Source organism: Bos javanicus, chromosome 18 (genome assembly GCF_032452875.1).
Source record: "Bos javanicus breed banteng chromosome 18, ARS-OSU_banteng_1.0, whole genome shotgun sequence".
In the NCBI taxonomy this organism is placed as follows: domain Eukaryota; kingdom Metazoa; phylum Chordata; class Mammalia; order Artiodactyla; family Bovidae; genus Bos; species Bos javanicus.
Window position 1 is genome coordinate 56,481,832 of NC_083885.1, and position 18,116 is coordinate 56,499,947.

An 18,116-nucleotide genomic window follows, 5' to 3' on the forward strand; every position below is an offset into this window, starting at 1 on the left:
CATTTTGAAGCCACCAGCTGAGGCTCTCCTCATCCCCCCAAGCTAAAACCTTTCCCGGGGTAGGCACTGGTCTGCCCACCAGCTTAAGAAGTGAGCATCTCCGAAGGGGCTGCAGTACCCCCAAAGCACAGGCCAGCGGTGCAGGTGAAGGAGATGGCGAGTGCGTCAGGAGCAATGTAGCCAAGGGAACCAGCATCTGCGGCCTCCTGAGAAGTATGCCTATGCTTGGAGAGGCTGGAAACAACTCTAAAACCCTCTCAATTGGAGATGGTTCTGTTTCAAAGGTCACCTCCTCTGTTATCTCTCTTCAAAACCGCCCCAGTCAAAGTGAGCTCTACTGTGCAGGTATTAAAACTGGTATCTTGGCAACAGGTGGCAAGCTTTTGACCTTTATGGTCACACCACAGTACTTCTCCTTTTGGATGCATTTTTTCCCCCCAAAGTAGGAATGGTTGCCCCCTTCAAGTCCTCATCGTAGGTTATCGATCACTCTTGAAAATCTAAATAACTTCCACTTTGAATTAGGGTAATTGGAATCGACAGATGAGTGAGACATGGTCCCAACCTTGAGATGCACTCAGTCAGGTGTGCAGAGCTACACCAGCTGAGGCAGAGTCCTCCAGATACTGATGGAGACATTGAGGAATTTGTCACAGACTTTAATAAACTTCTTTTCCTTTCCCCTTACAAACCTCAAAACCAGCGCCCTACTGAAGCAGGAGTTTTCGGTTTCGCCTGTATGTAATAGCCCTGGTCAGAGAGACAAAGCCCACCGGTTAGAAAAAGAACTTCAGACCCCACCAGGTCTACTGACCACCCAAAACTTTCCCTCCAATCATTGGCTTTATTTGGCTCAGCCAGTGACATCATGAGTCTCTGGGCAGATTTCCAGGGTTCTCAGCCAATCAGTTACATGAGGAGGGAGGAGAGAAAAGTTGGGACTGGGAGAGAGGGTATGAAATGTGAAAACAGAAAGAAGGGAAAAAGACAGGAGGCTCTGGATTGAGGACCCAGAAAAGACAAAATGGGGCCCAGGGGTGGGGGAGAGCATGGGGCCACACCCACCAGCTCTCTCCTGGGCCCAGAGAGGAGAGAAAGAAATGGACAGAGAGATATGAAAGAAAGAAAAAAGAGATAGTGAGAGGTGCAGAGAGACAGGGAAACAGAGACAGAGGCATAAAGTGACTGCGGAGGAGATTCCCAAATGACACAGTGACTGATCCAGGGCAGTGCCATTCCTTGAGGGGCCCAGTGGGGGCATTTGGCGACCTCAGGAGAGGGCAGGGATGACTCACGAAGCCACGATGATACCGAAGGCCAAGACAGCAAGACACACGGAAATGATGCTGCCAGTCAGGCCAGGACTCCATTGGAATTCATTTTTCTTATGATACTGCAGGTCCATGCGGGGCTGCCCGTCGACTGGGGTGGAGGGGTGGGCGGTCGAGAGGGAGGGGAAACAGCCCGACCTCCAAGTCATCACCCTTCCTTGGGCATGCACCCACACCCACCTGCTCACTCCGCAACCTGGCTAGGGTCGGGCCTCTCTCTCCCTTCTCCCTGCTTAGTCCCTGCCCTTTCCTGGGTCTGACTTTTTCATTTATCCATTCCACATATTCTGTGTCCCAGGCACCTTTCTAGGCTTTTGGGATACTGCTGGAAATTCCTTTGGCAAAATCCTTGCTCTCATGGAGCAGTCAACATAGCACAGCACCAAATGCATCTCATTGGATGGGAGGTGGAGGTGGCGGAGAGGACTTGGTGAAAATGTTAGTCCCTCAGTTCTGACTCTTTGCAACCCCATGGACTGTAGTCTGTCAGGCTCCTCTGTCCAAGGAATTCTCCAGGCAAGAATACTGGAGTGGGCTGCCATTCCCTTCTTCAGGGGATCTTCTTGACCCAGGGATTAAACCAGGTCTCCTGCATTGCAGGCAGATTCTTTACCATCTGAGCCACCAGGGAAACCCACAACTCCCAGGGAAGTGATCCTTTAGTTTGTGATCAGGGAGTTCTCTCTGAGGAGGGGAATTCTGAGACTTTATTGAAGTAAGGGAGAAAGAGGAGCAGTGAGAGAGTGGGAACAGCATGTGAAAAGGTTGAACATAACTATTCAACCTTGATGGATTTATAGCAGTTCACTGTATTACGCTTTGTACTATAAAGATACATATTTTTAAAGCCTCTGAATGAGTGAATTCAGCACGTCCTGCCATACTCCCCAAGTATGGCACTGGCTATAAATAAAATGCTTTTCTAGTACCTGCCATTTTGGCCTTAGAAGCATTGTAAAGTTACAGAGGGGTCTTCCAATTAGTAGGAGGAAAGTGAATTTCAGAATATGGAAGCAACTTCTGGGCCATACAGTAATCAAATGGCAAGGGAAGGGTTCACGGTTGTATGTGGGAGACCTCAAAAGCCATATTCAGGTGTTCTCTCATGGTTGGGTGGCTAAGACTCTGCCTGCACTCCCAATACAGGGGGCGGTGTGTTCCATCCCTGATCAGAGAATTAGATCCCACATGCAGCAACTAAGACCTGGTATAGCCAAATAAATAAATAAACATCTTTTTAAAAAGCCGTATTACTGGGATGTGGCTGACTTCACCTCTCATGCACCTGTCCCATGCCTTCCCCTACTCCAGGAGCTTACTGAAACAGTACTTTTCTCTGATGCATTTGGGACTGATCATCTGACAATGTAAACAATCCAGGACTTCTTCTTTCAGCAAGCCTGAGCAAGAGGAAAGGGAGAAGTGGGATGAGGGGAGATACCAGAGGACTGGCAAAGGGTAGGAAGGCAGAAGGGGAAAGAAGACAGGGAGTCCCTTGGCCTTCCTGAATTTGGAGGTCCCATTTTGCTCAATGCACTGATGAGTCACATTAAAAATAATTTGTACATAATTACTCCAGTACTCTTGCCTGGAAAATCCCATGGACGAAGGAGCCTGGTGGGCTGCAGTCCATGGGGTTGCTAAGAGTCAGACACGACTGAGCGACTTCACTTTCACTTTTATGCATTGGAGAAGGAAATGGCAACCCACTCCAGTGTTCTTGCCTGGAGACTCCCAGGGATGGGGGAGCCTGGTGGGCTGCCATCTCTGGGGTTGCACAGAGTCGGACAGGACTGAAGTGACTTAGCAGCAGCACTGAAGGGTGGAATTAGTTGTGTAGTTGACTTAACATTCAGTTGGTAGACATGTGATTATGTTAAATTAATTTTAAATTAAATGCCTACCAAAAGAATGTGCTTTCTTCTCTGTTCCCATTCTGCTGCCCCCAGAGGCATAGATTGGCTGCCTGCTCACTCATCTGTCTTCCCTGCTTCCTGACACACAGGAAGACTACATTTCCCAAGCTCCTTTGCAGTAGGTTGCACCCATGTGACTGAGTTCTGGCCAATGGAAGGTGGGCAGAGGGATGTATGTCACTCCCAGACCTAGTTATAAAAGGCCCTGTGGGATTCTCTATTTACTCTCCCTTCTGGAGCTAGCTTAGTATCCATGATGTAGGTGCAGCCTGGATCCTTGAGCTACTTGGAATATCTGTTCAACTTTCAATGGAATTTTGGCAAAAGAGAAATAAACCCTTTTTCCGTTAAACCACTGAGATGTGGGGGTTTATTTTTCACTACAACATAGCCTATCCTAGCCTAAAATCTCCCCCACAAATCCTTTTTTGCAGGTTGCAATGACTTTCATAAGCCCTCAAAAGTTAGATACCCCTTCGTGCCATAGCTTTGGGGTGGAGGAAATACCAGATGGAGTAGGTATGATAGCAGGGCTTGATTTGGGGGGGACAAGGTCAAAAGGGGGTAAAGTGAAGTGAAAGTTGCTCAGTCGTGTCCAACTCTTTGTAACCCAATGAACTATACAGTCCATGGAATTCTCCAGGCCAGAATACTGGAGTGGGTAGCCTTTCCCTTCTTCAGGGGATCTTCCCAACCCAGGGATTGAACCCAGGTCTCCCACATTGCAGGTGGATTCTTTACCAGCTGAGCCACCAGGGAAGCCTCAAAGGGTAGGAGGGTAGCAAAGGGAAGAACAGACAATAAACCCAGGACTTACGGCAAATTTTGGGATCACAGGCTGCAAGAGAAAAGAACAGAGGTGACTTAGATTGGGCCAGCAATTTAAGAATTTAATGGGAAAGGACTGGGAGAGGGAGGAAGGAGTGAGATTGGAAAAGGAGAGAAGGGAATTTGGGGGAGAGGCAGAGAAGGCTGAGTCATAGGGGAGGTAAAGAGAGGAGTCTGGAAGACAAGGTGGGAGAAGGGAATCAAGTGATGATGAGGAAGGGGAGAAGAGGGCTTAGTGGAGAGAGATGCCACACCTTTTAATTCATATGATCTTAACACTTTCTTGAGTTCCTTGATTACCCTCTCCCTAAGAGTCACCAGCTCATCCAGCAGAGGCTCATCTGAGGAAAGAAGCAGATCCTTATATGATGGGAGGCACTCAGCAAGCCGCCTCACCTGCAGCTTCAAAGAGAACAGGTGATGGGAATTCCCTGCTGGTCCATTGGTTAGGACTCTGAACTTTCACTGCCGAGGGCAGGATTATCCCCAGTTGAGATGCAGCCGAAACAAACATTTGAAAGAAGAGAGGAGGGATGAGGAAACTCCTTTTCTAAGCAAGACTGTCTATTCCTCTGGATCCGCTGGGCAAATCTATGGCCTGGAGAACCTACGTCTACCTTCTGATCCACTGCGGGGACCCAGGCTAAACCATCCTGCCTTGGCCTCAGTTTCCTCATCTGGTAAGTAATAGAAGGGTGGACTCGAGCACCTCTCCTCTCCTTTTCCCTGACCTGCTCTCCTCTTTTTTTCTATCCTGTCTACACTCACACCTTCACGATTTCATCCAGCTGAATAGTTTTGTATATTACCTGGACACGCACTGTCCAATATGGCAGTCACTAGACACACATTAGGATTGAGCACTTGAAATGGGCTAGTCTGAATTGAGAGATGATGTTAGTATAAAACATATGCTGGATTTCAAAGACGGTATGAAAAAAATAACTATGATGTCTCAATAGTTTTTGTGTTGCTCTCATGTTCAAACGGTAATATTTAGGTATTAGGTTAAATAAAATCTATTAAAGTTTATTTTACTTAAATTTTTAAATTACCCGTGTGACTATTTGTGCCTCACATATCTCCATTGGACAGCACTGTTCTATATACACTGAGGCCTCCTGAGCTGGTGTCACTAACCTAGACCACTCACTGATATCCAGGGGCATATCTCCAACTACCCATTCAGGATCTCCACCTTCAATGTCTAACAGGCATCTTAAACTCAATGAATCTAAGACTGAATCTTGACATCCTCCTCCAAACCCACTTGCAACTCCATCTATGAAGACGATGTCTTTTCCATCTTCTTTGAGGGAGCCATCATGTTTCTAGTTACCCAAGCCAAAATCCTTGGTGCTTTGACTCTTTTTTTCTTACATTTCATATGCAATTTGTCAACATGCATGTGAGCAAATCTTGTCTGTGAATATTCAAGACAGGTCCAGAAATCCAACATTTCTTACCCCCTCCACCGCTGCCATCCTGGTGCCAGCCATCATCGTCTCTTGTCTGGGCCATTGATTGCTACAACCTTCCCACTGGTCCCCCAGCCTTCCCCATTGCCCTGCTAAATCTGTTCTCTGCAGACAGAGGGACCCCATTAAAAGCTCAGGCAGTTCACTAGCATCACGCTTCTGCTCAGAATCCTCCTATGTGACCCAGAGTAGAAGTCAAAAGTCCTTACCATTATAAGCCCCTACTAATTAATGGGTACCAATCAATGCATGCCCACCCCGTTACCTCTAGAATCTCATCTTCTACAGTTCTCCCTTGCTCTCTCTTCTCTCCACTCCAGCCTCCCTGGCCTCCTCGAGGTTCTGTGAATACGCCAATCATTGACCCATCTCAGGTATTACCGTGGTTATTCTTTCTGCCTTCAGCCTTCTACCCTAGACTTCTACCCCTTCATGGTTGCTTCCCCCTCTCCTCTACATCTTTTCTCACATGCTAATCTTTCAGTGACATCCTTCTTGGCTGCCTTATTTTTAAAAAAACCATCCTTTTATGTATTTATTTTTTTATTTTTGGCTGCACCATGCTGCATGTGGGATCTTAATTCCCAGACCAGGGATTGAACCCATGCCCCCTGCAGTGGAAGTGCGGAGTCTTAACCACTGGACCACCAGGGAAGTCCCCTGGCTGCCCTGTTTTCACCTGCAAGCCGCGCCCCTATTCCCAGCACGCCCTATCCCCGGTCCCTGCTTTATTCTTTTCTCCATGGCATTTGGCCCCATTTGACATATTGTCTAGTAAAGGGTTAACTCAGAAGGCCTGAGTTGTCCAAATGTGCACATTCCACAAAAGCTTTGGCTCTCATCTGACTCCCTGCCTCCTGGGAGGTAACCTCTAAGTCCTTTGGAATATCCTGCCTGTCAAGTGTATCTTTCTTTACTTGGGAGCCTTGGGCCACACCATGTAGTCTGTGCTAACGATGTGATTCTTGGTGGTGGCTGTGGGCCACAAGGTAGCAGGTCGATCTCTGGGGGAGCTGGAGACAGAATAACTAAGATCAGCCACTTGGGTGCTCCATGCCTATGGAGCCGACCTCCAGTAATATTAGTTGGTAGAATCATTGACCCAGGCTCTTCAAAAATGTCATTGTTATAAAAGATAGCTGAATCAGAACAGATCCAGAGTTGAAAGAAAACTAGCGATGAATGGCATGATTCAGACAATTGGGAACATTTGAATGAAGATTACTTACTAGATAATAGTATGGAATTGTAATATAAATCTGTATACACTGTAATATAAATTCCAAGTTACATTCATTGTGCAAGAGAATGTCTTTCTTTGTTTTTAGAAGATTGCCTGCTGAAGAATTTAAAGTGTCACTAACTCTGAAATGGTTACACACACACACACAGACCAAATGTGGCAATAGGCTACCATGTAGTGAAATGTTAAGAATGGTGACTTCCCTGGTGGCTCAGACAGTAAAGTGTCTGCCTACAATGTGGGAGACCCAGGTTTGATCCCTGCGTCAGGAAGATCCTCTGGAGAAGGAAATGGCAACCCATTCCAGTACTCTTGCCTGGAAAATCCCATGGAGGAGGAGCCTGATAGGCTCCAGTCCATGGGGTCACAAAGAGTTGGACACGAATGAGTGACTTTACTTTCACTTTCCAGTGGCTAAGACTTCCTGCTCCCAAAGCAGGGGGCCCTGGTTTGATCCTTGGGTTGGGGAACTAGATTCCACATGCTGCAACTAAGACCTGGCACAGCCAAATTAAAAATATTTAAAAAGAACGGTGTATAGGTGCTTATTGTATTATTCATACAACTTTTCTATTAGAAGTTCTTTGAAATATAAAAATCATTTTTTTTTTTAAGGTGAGAGCTTTAAAAATGACTGATGTTCAAGCCCCATCCCCTATATTCTGATTTAATTGGCCTGGGCTCCTAGACTGTTTTAAAAGTTTCCTAGGGGATTCCAGCCTACAGCCTGAGTTGAAACCTGCGGCTATAAGCTTTTTTGTGAAGGTCCGTCCAGACAGTCAATATTTTCAGCGTTAAGGGCCATATGGTCATTGTCCCTACTCAGCTCTGCCTTGGTGAGCAGAAGCAACATAAACAATACCTACATAAATGGGTGTGGCTGTGTTTCAATAAAACTTTATTTGCCAAAAAGAAAAAAACAATGGGGCTGGCATGTTGCCTAACCGCTCTGAGTCAGTCTTCCCCTCCGTAAAGGGCAGGTCACAACAACGCCTACCTTGATGAACTGTCCTAGGCTTTTCTAGAACGCTGTCAGACACACAGTAAGGGCTATACATGCGATTGCTTTTATTTTTATATGAAGAGAAGGCCTAGTGGACCGGTGGAAAGGGAGGAGGGGCAAGGGAGCTGGGAAAAGGTTTTCCCTCTTAGCTCCTACCTCTCAGAGAATTAGCCATTAAGTTGCTTGTTTGATTCTTGACAAAGGACGCCACTAGGTCCAGACGGTCTATCCCTGGGGACGAGAGGGGAGGAAATTCCCGTGGGTCCCTGGGAAAGCCAAGGGATCACCGACTCCATCTCCCTTCGGGACGGCCCCGTCCCCCCTCTCGAGGGCGTGGCCTCCCCGCCCAGCCTCGGGCTCGCCCACTGGTCCCTTTCTCCAAGGTCCAGGGCCCTCTCCCCGCCCCAGCACGCACCCACTCTGCCCACAAAGGCGTTTAGCGCGTAGTCCCGGAAGAAAGGCCCTTCCATGCCCCGCAGCACGACCTGAGCGCGGGCCTGCAGCTGCCCTTGTTGGAACCGGCTGGGGATGAGGGCGAGGCGCAGCTGCTTCAGGGCCTCCCGCACCGAGTTGTCACACTGCAGGCAGCCCCAGTCTCGGCGGGCGCTCAGGCCCAAGAGCAGCAGAAGGGCCCAGGCTAGAGGCATGGCGGGGCCTTTGTGACGTCACAGAGGGCACCCCGGTCGGCCCCGCCCCTCAGGCCGAGGAGCAGTCAGGGAGGCCCGGGGGAGTGCGCGCTGGGGCGGGTTGGCTGAGCACCTACTGTGTGCCAGGCGTGGAGCTGGGAGCTAAGGAGACAGTCTTCAAAACCCAGAAGTCTCTGTCCTGTGCTCTTGGATCTAACATTCATTCTTTCAACTTATGTGTACTGAGCACCTACTATATGCCAGGTGCTCCTCCAGAAATTAGGATTAGAGCTGAGAAAAGCAGGAGCTCCTTGTTCTCTTCAGCACTTACATTCTTTAATTCAACAGATATTTATTGAACACCTACTATGTGCCCGGCCCAGTTCTAGGCTCCTGATGGAGCTCGGAGACAGAGATAGTCTCTACTCACATAGTTTACCGTTAAAGAAATGTCAGTGGAAAGCCCACTATGTACTGGGCGCTGGAGACACACTGAAGGAGATGGACACAGTTCCTGTTCACGGGGTTTCTTCTAGCAGAGGTGGAAGGAGGTGCGGCTGGAAAAAGAAATGTAAAACCTAGTAAACAGATTAGTAAATAAGATCCTGACACAGCATTAAGTGCTGAGAAGCAAATAAACCCTGTGATATATGATGAGCTCCTGGTATGCTAGTGCCCCGAGGTCAGGGTTGTGTTCACTGCTCTTGTCTAATGTCTGGCACGCCCTAGGTGCTTGATAAATATTTAACAAATTCAGTGACGCCACAGAAGAGGAAAATGTAGTTTGTTTTTGCCCTGGGTTTTTTTTTTTTTTTATCTTCAAACCTAGAGAAAATTTGTAGGAGCAGCACAATAAATACTCGAATATACCTTATTAACACTCACATCCACTGTATGTCTCTCTCTCCAAAATGAAGTAGGGCAAAGGCTAACAGTTTTGCAAACTTTAAGAGGGTCATAGTAAACACCATCTTCCAACAACACAAGAGACAACTCTACACATGGACATTACCAGATGGTAAATACTGAAATCAGAGGGATTGTATTCTTTGCAGCTGAAGATAGAGAAGCTGTATACAGTCAGCAAAAACAAGACTGGGAGCTGACTGTGGCTTAGATCATGAACTCCTTATTGCAAAATTCTGACTTAAATTGAAGAAAGTAGGGAAAACCACTAGACCATTCAGGTATGACCTAAATCAAACCCCTTACAATTATACAGTGGAAGTGACAAATAGATTCAAGGGATTACATATGATAGAGTGCCTGAAGAACTACTAACATTATAGTGTTCATGACATTGTACAGGAGGCAGTGACCAAGATCATCCCCAAGAAAAAGAAATGCAAAAAGGCAAAATGGTTGTCTGAGGAGGCCTTACAAATAGCTGAGAAAAGAAGAGGCGCTAAAAGCAAAGGAGAAAAGGAAAGATATACCCATCTGAATGCAGAGTCCCAAAGAACAGCAAGGAGAGATAAGAAAGCCTTCCTCAGTGATCAATGCAAAGAAATAGAGGAAAACAATAGAATAGGAAAGACTAGAGATCTGTTCAAGAAAATATAACATGTAGAGATTAATTAAGTGTTAGTTTCAATTAAAAATGGACAAAGGATTTGAATAGATATTTCTCCAAAGAAGATATAAGAATGGCAAATAAGCACTTGAAAAGATGCTCAACGTCACTGAGCATTAGGAGAATGCAAATCAAAACCACAGTGAGAGGACCTTCCTGGTGGTGCAGTGGATAAGAATCCTCCTGCCAATGCAGGGGACGCGGGTTCGGTCCCTGGTCCAGGAAGATCCCGCGTGCCAAGGAGCAGCTAAGCTTGTGCACCACAACCACTGATCCTGTGTTCTGGAGCCTGTGAACTGCAACTGCTGAGCCCACGTGTTGCAACTACTGAAGCCCGTGTACTTCTAGAGCCTCTGATCTGCAACAAGAGAAGCCGCCAGAATGAGAAGCCCAGGTACCACAACTACAGAGTAGCCCCCACTCTCCAGAACTAAAGAAAGCCCGAGTATGGCAGCAAAGACCTAGCACAGCCAAGCATAAATAAATAAAAGAAATAATTAAAAAATAAAATAAAAAAACACAATGAGCTACCACCTCACACCAATTAAGATGGCTACCATCTAAAAAACAGAAAATGACAAGTCTTGGTAAAGATGTGGAGAAATGGAAGCCTTGTGGACTGTCATTGGGAATGTAAAATGGCACCACTGCAACGGAAAACAGTATGGATGTTTCTCAAATAATTAAAAATAAAATTACTATATGACCCAGAAATTCGATTTCTGGGTATTTATCCAAAAGAATTGAAAAGAGACTGAAAAAGATCTTTGTACACCCATCTTCATAGCACCATTATTCACAAAAACTGAAATGTGGAAGCAACCCATCGACTAACAAATGGGTAAACAAAATGCGGTATACACATGCAACGGGATATTATTCAGTCAAAAAGGAAGGAAATTCTGATATATGTGACCGCACAGATAAACCTTGGTGGTCACTATGCTAAGTGGAAAAAAGCCGGTCACAAAAGACACATACTGCATAAATCTGCTTATACAAGGTACCTAGAATACCTAGAGGAAATTCACACTCAGGATATTTAACATTGGTTTGATTGGTTTAACCATATTTGGACTTTCCTAAATGCCTCGTGACGCTTTGCTGCTTCACCTCCTCTGAGAAGTCCTCCCACATTACTCCTGCCTGTAAAGCATGTCTCCTTCTGTTCTCCTCTATTTTCGGGATCAGCCTACACCCTGAAAGGGCCAGGTTGTAAATATTTTAGGATTTGTGATCCATAGTTCTCTTGCTACTGTAATAGGAAAGCAGCCACAGACAATATGGAAATGAAAAGGTGTGTGCCAATAAAACTTTATTTATAGACACTGAAATTCGAATTGCATGGTTTTCACATGTCACAAAATATTATTCAGACTTTTTAAACCTTTCAGTTCAGTTCAGTTGCTCAGTCGTGTCCAACTCTTTGTGACCCCATGGACCGCAGCACACCAGACCTCCCTGTCCATCACGAACTCCCAGAGTTTACTCACACTCTTGTCCATTGAGTCGGTGATGCCATCCAACCATCTCATCCTCTGTCATCCCCTTCTCCTCCTGCCCTCAATCTTTCCCAGCATCAGGGTCTTTTTCCAATGAGTCAACTTTTCGCATCGGGTGGCCAAACTATTGGAGTTTCAGCTTCAACATCAATCCTTCCAATTAATATTCAGGACTGATTTCCTTTAGAATGGACTGGTTGGATCTCCTTGCAGTCTGAGGGACTCTCAAGAGTCTTCTCCAACACCACAGTTCAAAAGCATCAATTCTTCTGTGCTCAGCTTTCTTTATAGTCCAACTCTCACATCCATACATGACTAACCTTTAGAGATGTAAAAACTATTTTTAGCTGAAGAGTCATGGTGGTTTGCCATTAACTCTAACTCATTATCCTGTTAGTTTCTGCCATAACATTAATTATCATTATTTTTTGTCTTTCTTTTATATCATCTGATGAGCCCCTTGAGGCCAAGAACCATGTGTATCTTCTTTACCAGCATGTCCCCAACCCCTAGGAGGGAACCTGTAATCTATTCAAACTTAGATTTTTAAAAAATGGAACCTTAATTCAGTTATCTAAACCTTTTAAATGTGTTTGGAAAAATATTTCAGTATGGGAATCTACCTCTTCAACTGTAAATGTAATGAAGTCTAAATAGAGCTCAAGTGTTTTTAATGAAAAAACTAGTGTCCACATTAACCTGGGCTGTCCTGAGAACACTTTAAAGGCTCAGTACAATAATAGGTAAACTAGTTCAATAATTTTTATATTGGTTGCAAGTTGAAGTGATAATATTTTGGATCTATTGAGTTAAAGAAAACACTATAATTAGTGTCACCTGTTTCTTTTTACCTTTTATTTTGGCCAGCAGAAAGTTTGAAATCACATGTGGGGCTTGAATTATGTTTGAATTAGACATCGCTGGTCTAGCACATAGATGGTGCCAATAGGTATCATTTGAATTGAATTAGATGTGATTCTAATTCTAACTGAATTATCTGGGGTTAATGGGAAGAATTCTCCAAGCCAGGCTTCAGCAGTATGTGAACCATGAACTTCCAGATGTTCAAGCTGGATTTAGAAAAGGCAGAGGAACCAGAGATCAAATTGCCAACATCTGCTGGATCATCGAAAAAGCAAGAGAGTTCCAGAAAAACATCTATTTCTGATTTATTGACTATGCCAAAGCATTTGACTGTGTGGATCACAATAAACTGTGGAAAATTCTGAAAGAGATGGGAATACCAGACCACCTGACCTGCCTCTTGAGAAATCTGTATGCAGGTCAGGAAGCAACAGTTAGAACTGGACATGGAACAATAGACTGGTTCCAAATAGAAAAAGGAGTACATCAAGGCTATATATCGTCACCCTGCTTCTTTAACTTATATGCAGAGTACATCATGAGAAATGCTGGGCTGGATGAAGCACAAGCTGGAATCAAGATATGCTGATGACACCACCCTTATGGCAGAAAGTGAAGAAGAACTAAAGAGGCTCTTGATGAAAGTGAAAGAGGAGAGTGAAAAAGTTGGCTTAAAGCTCCAACATTCAGAAAACTAAGATCATGGCATCTGGGCCCATCACTTCATGGCAAATAGATGGGGAAACAGTGGAAACAGTGACAGACTAATTTTTTGGGCTCCAAAATCACTGCAGATGGTGACTGTAGTCATGAAATTAAAAGACACTTGCTCCTTGGAAGGAAAGTTATGACCAACCTAGGCAGCATATAAAAAGCAGAGACATTATTTTGCCAATAAAGGTCCATCTAGTCAAAGCTATGGTTTTTCCAGTGGTCATGCATGGGTGTGAGAGTTGGACTATAAAGAAAACTGAGCGCCGAAGAATTGATGTTTTTGAACTGTGGTGTTGGAGAAGACTCTTGAGAGTCCCTTGGACTGCAAGGAGATCCAACCAGTCCATCCTAAAGGAAATCAGTCCTGGGTGTTCATTGGAAGGACTGATTTGAAGCTGAAACTCCAATAGTTTGGCCACCCGATGCGAAGAGCTGACTCATTTGAAAAGACCTTGATGTTGGGAAAGACTGAAGGCAGGAGGAGAAGGGGATGACAGAGAATGAGATGGTTGGATGGCATCACCGACTCAATGGACACGAGACTGAGTAAACTCTGGGAGTTGGTGATGGACAGGTCCTGCGGTCCATGGGGTCGCAAAGAGTCGGACACGACTGAGTGACTGAACTGAACTGAATGGGAAGAAAAATAATGACTCAAGGTGTAATGGGGAGATTGGACCACAAGGGGGTGCTCTCACCCCAGTGAAATTCTCTTTTCCACCTGAGAAATCTCAACTCTTGGCTTCCTGCCGCCCTCGCCTACCTTTCCCAGAATTAGCCACTTAAAATTACAGCTAATGCTGTGCAGATCAAACTTTGAGACATGAATCGAGATATGCTCTTCCCCGTCCTTTCCTTTTTCCCTATTACCATGCCTCAGGCAGGCAGGGAAGCAAGGGGCTATTTGCCCTAAGAAAAGGAGTTATCAGAAGGGGACGGAAAACAAAGGTGGGGAAACAACTGCAAATTCCTCTGCTTCTAAGCCCCAAAGCCTCAGGTCCAGGTGGGAGGCAGGAAGAATCAGGGAGCAGAACCGGTTTGGTTTCTCTGATGATGTAGCCACGCTAAAGCGCCATTTGGTAGAACTTGGTTAAATTGATTATCTGCAGGTGTCACAGTCTGGCAATCCCACTGGTTTTAGAGAAGAGGCTGAAGTAGTTCTCACACTCGTCCATCAGGGAAAAAGATGTTCAACCCAGCGGTGTTTCTAGTGGTCGGGGGAGGGGGGGGTCAAAGGCAAGTTGGTGTTCATCACTGGGGAGGAGGAGGTGTCTATGGGTGTCCAGAACGGAGGGTTCTGTGGGTGGGAAGCAACCGACTAGGCTGTGCTCACACACCAGGAATACATCTGAGTGAAAAATAGTTAACAACCCAGTGCTGTTTATATAAATGTAAAATGCATGTGTCCTAAGCAAAAATACACAATGCGTAAGAGCACCTGCAAAGAAAAGAACCGCAATAAACATGATGAAATAGTGACTCTGGCTGGGAAGGAAAAGAGAGCAGGTGGTGAGGACAAACTGGAATAAATGAATAAGAAATAAATAAAACACTGGCTTTTGTGTGAACCAGGCAGTTAAGGGTCCTTCTGGGGTCAGACTGCCCGTTTTAATTAATTAGTTAAAATTAAGCTCTGCCACTTAATCATTGGGAGCCCTCCATGAAATTAGGTAATTCTCTCTGTGCCTCAACTGCCTCATCCATAAAATGGGATAACAAGAGTCCTGAAGTTATAGGGTTCTCCCAAGAATGAAAAACATAAAATATGAGAAAGCTGAATGTCGAAGAATTGATGCCTTTGAATTGTGCTGGAGAAGACTCTTCAGAGTCCCTTGGACTGCAAGGAGATCAAACCAGTCCATCCTAAAGGAAATCAACCCTGAATATTCATTGGAAGGACTGATGAGGAAACTGAAGCTCCAATACTCTGACCACCTGGTGTGAAGAGCAGACTCATTGAAAAAGACCCTGATGTTGGGAAAGATTGAAGGCAAAAGGAGAAGGAGGTGACAGAGGACGAGATGGTTAGAGAGCTTCACTGACTCAATGGACATGAATTTGAGCAAACTCGGGGAGATAGTGGAGGACAGAGGAGCCTGGCAGGCTACAGTTCATGGGGTCCAAAGAATCGGACACAACTTAGCAACTGAGCTACAACAATATAGAGAGTTTACAATAGTGCATAGCAAGTGCTATCTAACAGCTAGTAGTTTTTATACATTTTAGGAACTGAAGATTATTTACTTAATCTTCTACACCTGAAGTTATTAGAAATGGAAAGGAAAGGGAGGCCTTTTGAGCTGGGGCAGGGGAGAGAGTTGTGAGAGAGAGAAAACAAGATTTGCATGTGAGCATGGAGACTTCTGAGTATGGCAGGGGTGAAGGGGCATGTAAGATGCTTGTATTAGTTAGAGTGGGCTGGATTATGCTTCCGTAACAAATAGGCTGAATATCTCAGTGGCTTAAAACCACAAACTTATTTTTTTGTGATGCCATTTTGGTTGGCTGGTCAGAACTCTGGCAGAGGGGAAAAAAGAAGAGAACCCACAGTTCTTAAATGCTTTCACTCTCAAATGACACCTGCTTGTTGGCCAAATGAGTCACAAGGCCACATCACACTTTACCAGAGGGAGGAAGAATGATCTTTCAGGGGTCCAGAAGGATTGAGGGTTGGGATATGTGTGAGCAGCTTGAATGATCGGCTTGAAACCTTCTTTAAACTTAGGGACCTGAGAGCTGACAAAACTTACCCTGAAAGTCGAGGGCTGGCTTAGAGAGAAGACAAGCCTGTCAGAAAAGTTCTCTCATGCCATTATGGTGGGGTAGTGTAATAGTCACCTACCGCTGTGTAACAAAGTACCCCCCAGAAGGAGAGGATGGGACGAACTGAGAGAGTAGCACGGAAACATACGTTACCATGTACAAAATAGCCAATGGGAAGTTGCTACATGTCACCGGGAGCTCAGCCTAGTGCTCTGTGACAACCTGGAGGGCTGGGATGGGGTGAGGGGTGGAAGGGAGGTTCAAGAGGAAAGGGACACTTGTGTACTTATAGAACCAACACGACATTGTAAAACAATTATCTTCCAATTTAAAAAAAAGTACCCCCCAAACACACTGCCTGAAAACAACAATAAATGCTTGTTATCTCACAGTTTCTATGGGTCAGGTGTTAGGAGGTGGATAGTTCTGTCACTGGGTCTTGCGACGTTCAGCCTGGGCTGCAGTCATCCGAAGGCCCGACTGGGGCTGGAGAGTCTGCTTCCAGAATGGCTCACTGGCAAGCTGGCACTGGCTCTTGGCAGAAAGTGTTGTGTCCTTGCTGTGTGGGTCTCTCCACAGGCTTGTCAAGGGTCCACAATGTATAGCAGCTGGCTTTCCCCAGAGTGAACATTCCAAAAAAAGCCAGGAGGAAGCAGCCATGTCTTTCGTGACCTCGTCTCTGAAGGCACACACCATGGCTTCTAGCATATTCTATCTGCTAGAAGCAAGCCAGTGAGTCTGGCTCACATTCAAAGGAAGGGGAATTAGTCTCCACCTTTTGAAGGGAGGAGGGTCAAAGAATGTGTGAGTATGTTCTAAAACCACCTCTGGCAGCCATATGGTGAAATGGGTGTGTGTCTGGACATCAGAAGTTGCCGTAAACTTCTATAGGCTCAGGGGCACAAGGGAAATGGGGGTCGAAACTGCTGGTTGTTTAGTCGCTAAGTCGTGTCCGACTCTTTTGCAACCCCATGGACTGTAGCCCTCCAGGCTCCTCTGTCTGTGGGATTTTCCAGGCAAGAATACTGGAGTGGGTTGCCACGTCCTTCTCCAGGGAATTTTCCTGAACTAGGGATCAAACCAGTGTCTCCTGCAGTGGCAGGTGGATTCTTTACTACTGAGCCACTAGGGAAGCCTGCTAGTTGCCACCAAAATCTGATTTCCCCTTGAGCATGTGTTCAATTCAAGTCATCCTCATGACAATCACTCGATCACAGAACAACACCTTACGGTTACTGAGTCCTTGCTAAGCATCAGGCACAGTCCTAAGTGCTTTACATTTAATCTCAACACCGACTGGATCAGGCAGGTACAGTTTGACCTCCATTGACAAGCAGGAAAACTTCGGAGTGGAGAGGCTAAGTAAACTCTTCTAAGGAGGCACAGCTAACAATAAAAAGAGTGGGAGGGCTGGGATTTGAACCCAGGCAGTCGGGTTCCAGCATCCAGGCTCTGGAACACTGTATGATAAAGAAAAGACGTTATGCTCCACGCACCCATTGTGATCGTAAAAAGCGGTGCCCGCTGCTCCATTATTTTCAGAGGATTTACTGTGCTCTCTGAACCTTGTAAAGTAATTGACATGAAACGGTGTATTGCCTGAATGAAGGCATGATTTAGTACGTTTAACGGTCGTGCCACTTTTAAAAAAAATCTCCATGGGATAGTGGTGGAAACTCAGGATTAGCAGGGTCAAGCCACTTGCGCTGGGTCGAGTAAATAGAGACAGAAGCAGGTTGGGGACCGGCAGCCAAGGACGCGGTCCCGGCCATGAGCCGCTCCCCTGGGCAACACCAGTGGCCCGGTTTGGCGTTGGCGCGAGGCAGGCGGGAAAGAATGCCAGGGAAAGGATCTGGCTTTGAGCCGGGGAGGCCGGGGGTGGGGAGGGGAGGAGGAATGAGAGATGGCCGTGCCAGCGCCCGGGGTGGGGGTGGGGCAGGGAGCTGTTTTCCCACCGTCTGTAGCCCGTGCCCCGCCCCCACGCCCCAGTCCACACCGTGCGGTGGCAGAAAACAGTGGCCTGTTCCCACTGCCGTGGGAGGAGAAATTGGGACAAGCCCTTTGGAAGACAGTTTGGCAGGATCCGGGAGGGCTGGCAGTCTGCACGTCCCCTCCTCGGCGTGTGCGGGTGAGAAATGGGTGCACGCGGCCGCCAAGGAGGCAGGGATGCCCCCAGCCCCCATTCTCTGTAAGGATCCCCAAACCAGCCCAATGTCTATCAACAAGAGACTCACTGGATAAACCCACTGTGTTCTTGTGTGGATTAGTAAAAATG

At 46.1% G+C, this 18,116-nt stretch overlaps 1 protein-coding gene across 1 annotated transcript; it reads right to left on the reverse strand.

Moving 5' to 3' along the window:
• Positions 1–643: 643 nt before the first annotated feature.
• IZUMO2 (IZUMO family member 2) lies at positions 644–8,466 on the reverse strand. Its single transcript, XM_061386214.1, has 7 exons — positions 8,215–8,466; positions 7,956–8,030; positions 4,330–4,416; positions 4,065–4,085; positions 2,651–2,731; positions 1,296–1,422; positions 644–750 (listed from the first exon to the last, which is right to left on the reverse strand). The coding sequence occupies exons 1-7, from the start codon at positions 8,444–8,446 to the stop codon at positions 708–710; spliced, it is 666 nt and encodes a 221-aa protein (XP_061242198.1). The 5' UTR covers positions 8,447–8,466; the 3' UTR covers positions 644–707.
• Positions 8,467–18,116: the final 9,650 nt, after the last annotated feature.